This window comes from Lampris incognitus, chromosome 1 (genome assembly GCF_029633865.1).
Source record: "Lampris incognitus isolate fLamInc1 chromosome 1, fLamInc1.hap2, whole genome shotgun sequence".
NCBI classification, from domain to species: Eukaryota; Metazoa; Chordata; class Actinopteri; order Lampriformes; family Lampridae; genus Lampris; species Lampris incognitus.
Window position 1 is genome coordinate 29,166,701 of NC_079211.1, and position 2,562 is coordinate 29,169,262.

At 42.5% G+C, this 2,562-nt stretch overlaps 1 protein-coding gene across 1 annotated transcript; it reads right to left on the reverse strand.

Annotated features, from left to right (window-relative positions):
- Positions 1-272: 272 nt before the first annotated feature.
- LOC130125281 (uncharacterized) lies at positions 273-2,073 on the reverse strand. The gene is made up of 3 exons (XM_056294818.1): positions 2,032-2,073; positions 938-1,096; positions 273-838 (listed from the first exon to the last, which is right to left on the reverse strand). The coding sequence occupies exons 2-3, from the start codon at positions 1,085-1,087 to the stop codon at positions 323-325; spliced, it is 666 nt and encodes a 221-aa protein (XP_056150793.1). The 5' UTR covers positions 1,088-1,096; positions 2,032-2,073; the 3' UTR covers positions 273-322.
- Positions 2,074-2,562: the final 489 nt, after the last annotated feature.

Here is a 2,562-nt window from a genome sequence, read left to right on the forward strand (position 1 = left end):
TCCCGTAGTCATGCTGCTGCAGATGCTCAGGGAAGACGGCAGGTGCAGACAGGACTGCAGCCATCCGCTCTCTGATGTGATTCCCAGTTGTTTCCCGGCCACCTGGTGCATCATGGTGAGGAACCTGGGCATCTCCATCAGAGTTGAAGTCTTCCAGCTCTATGATATCATTGGTCTTGAGGCACAGATTGTATAAGAATGCAAAACAAGCAATGATATCTGGGGCAAAGGCTGGACTGACCTCCAGTGCCTTGAAGAATGTGGCCCTCCATCTTGCCTTCATCATCCCAAACCCACGTCAATCACTGAATGGGCCCTTGAATTATGACGGTTGTATCTCTCTTGGCTCCATCCTTGCAGAGGAAGCATGTAGGGGGTGATGATGCCTATTGGTGTTTCTAGGCTGGCTGTAGATGGGGCTATTCTTCAGGACTCTGGCATCATGCACAGAACCTGGGTATCCTACAAAAATATCCAGGAATCTGCCAGTTGCATCACAGATGGCTTGCATCTGGATGGAGAAGAAGATTTTGTAGTTGAGGTAGTCAGCTTGGTGCAGACCACCCGGTGGCTTGATGCGGATGTGGCATCCATCCAGTGCACCCGCTACATGGCTAAAGATGGGAGTGGAAGCCAGCCGGCAGAACCCTTGGCCGATGTTGGGCAGTTCTTCCTGAATTGGTAGTTTAATCATACAGCCCAGCATTGCCTTGATCTCATCGGCTGTCTTGTGGATCACCCGGTGGACAGTGGACCTAGGGACCTCAAATGCACGGGACACCACTGAGAGGGATAGCCCGTGTGCCAGGCTGTAGATGAAAATTAGGACCTCCAACTCCTGTCAAATTAAATCAAATGTATTTATAAAGCACATATAAATATAAGAACAACGTGCGTTGACCAAAGTGCTGCACAAGCAGGCAAAAGAATATAGCACCTGTCCCCAGCCATGGTCCCTTGGGTTGTGGATGAGCCTCTGCAGCAGTGCCATTGACTGCCAAGTGAGCCTGAAATCCCTCTTCAGGCATGCCTCTGGGTCATTGTAGACCCGCAGAATGGCCACTGCCGGGTTTAGCTGCATGTTCATTTTGCCTCCCTGGGAAAAGACAGGGCATGTTTTTCCATGAATAAATAAACACAAGAGTTAAACCCAACATTCACCCAAATGTAAACAAAGGATTCATTTGGGGCCTGCAAGAATTTTTCAATAATTGATTCACAGTCATATGACGTTTTTTAGCTAAAGCAATACTTTTATTCCGCAACCTTCTAACAGCTCTTACGATGCAATAGTTTTTATTATTATTATTGTCTAAATACAAATGTTGCCAATGACACCTTTAATGTAATTTTCAAATCCAGTTAGACAATATAGGCTACAGGTGCATCTCAAAAAAGTACAATATCATGGAAAAGTTCATTTTTTTCCCATAATTTACTTCAAAAAGTGAAAGTTTCATATATTCTAGATTAAAAAAACATAAAGTGAAATATTTCAAGCCTTTTTTGTTTTAATTTTGATGATTACGGTGTACAGCTCATGAAAATCAAACAGCCAGTATCCTAAATAATGGTTGGGCTTTCATGAGCTATAAGCTGTAATCATCAAAATTAAAACAAATAATGGCTTGAAATATTTCACTTTATGTGTCATGAATCGAGGACATAGTATGGCAGTTGCACTTTTTGAATCAAATTACAGGAAACAATGGACTTTCCCACAATATTCTATTTTTTTTAGATATACCTGTAGGCTACACCAGAGTGCAGTTTGACTTGTATAGATCACCACTTAAATATAGGCCCTAAGCCTACAGAAATATTTACATGTTTCATTAGTATTGCAGTTGCTGTATTGATTATGTGGCCTTGTTGAGCTGGGGTGCGCAATCGTCTTCTTTGCGTATGGAGGATAAGCAAAGCTTGACTGTTTTCTCTTTAGCCTCTAACGTTAGGCATATTTATTTAGGCAAATACAGCAGGTCTTAGCTCTCTACTACCGACTCTTACAACACACTGTCGCACACTTACAACACATACTGTCACACACTGAGAACATGGCGACGTCACATCTGAATGTACCATAATACAGGAGTAAGGGCGCCATCAAATAACAACACTCAACACTCCCACTCGCTCTTAGCTCATTGGATTACCTGGAAAACAAAACAACAACAAAAAATAAGGCTTCTTCTTTACCCTGACAATGAGAACACACTCTTTGCACTTCTAAGTGCCAAACATGTCTTGAGCAAACCTCTTTAGCTTTAGCTTAGTGGCTGGCTTTGTCATTAAATCAGCGATAATTTGCTCAGTAGGACAGTATTCCAAGATTACCTTTCCATTATTTACAGCTTCCCTTATGAAGTGGTACTTAATACCAATGTGCTTGCACCTCTGCCTGTTTATTGTGTTTCTGGCTAAGGCTGTCGTACCTTGGTTGTCTTCATACACCTTTGTTTGTGCATATTGGTATTTGTCTATACGTCTGAGTAGCTGTTCTAGGTAGATACATACCTGTATGGCTGATGCTAAGGACATGTACTCTGCTTCGCAAGTAGA

What these genes read in the sequence shown, in the direction of transcription:
- LOC130125281 (XM_056294818.1), bottom strand. Translation starts at nt 1,087, where the DNA reads ATGAACATGCAGCTAAACCCGGCAGTGGCCATTCTGCGGGTCTACAAT. An exon ending in GGGACCATGGCTGGGGACAG is followed by an intron (nt 839 to 937) that starts GTGCTATATTCT and finishes TTAATTTGACAG; the next exon opens with GAGTTGGAGGTCCTAATTTT.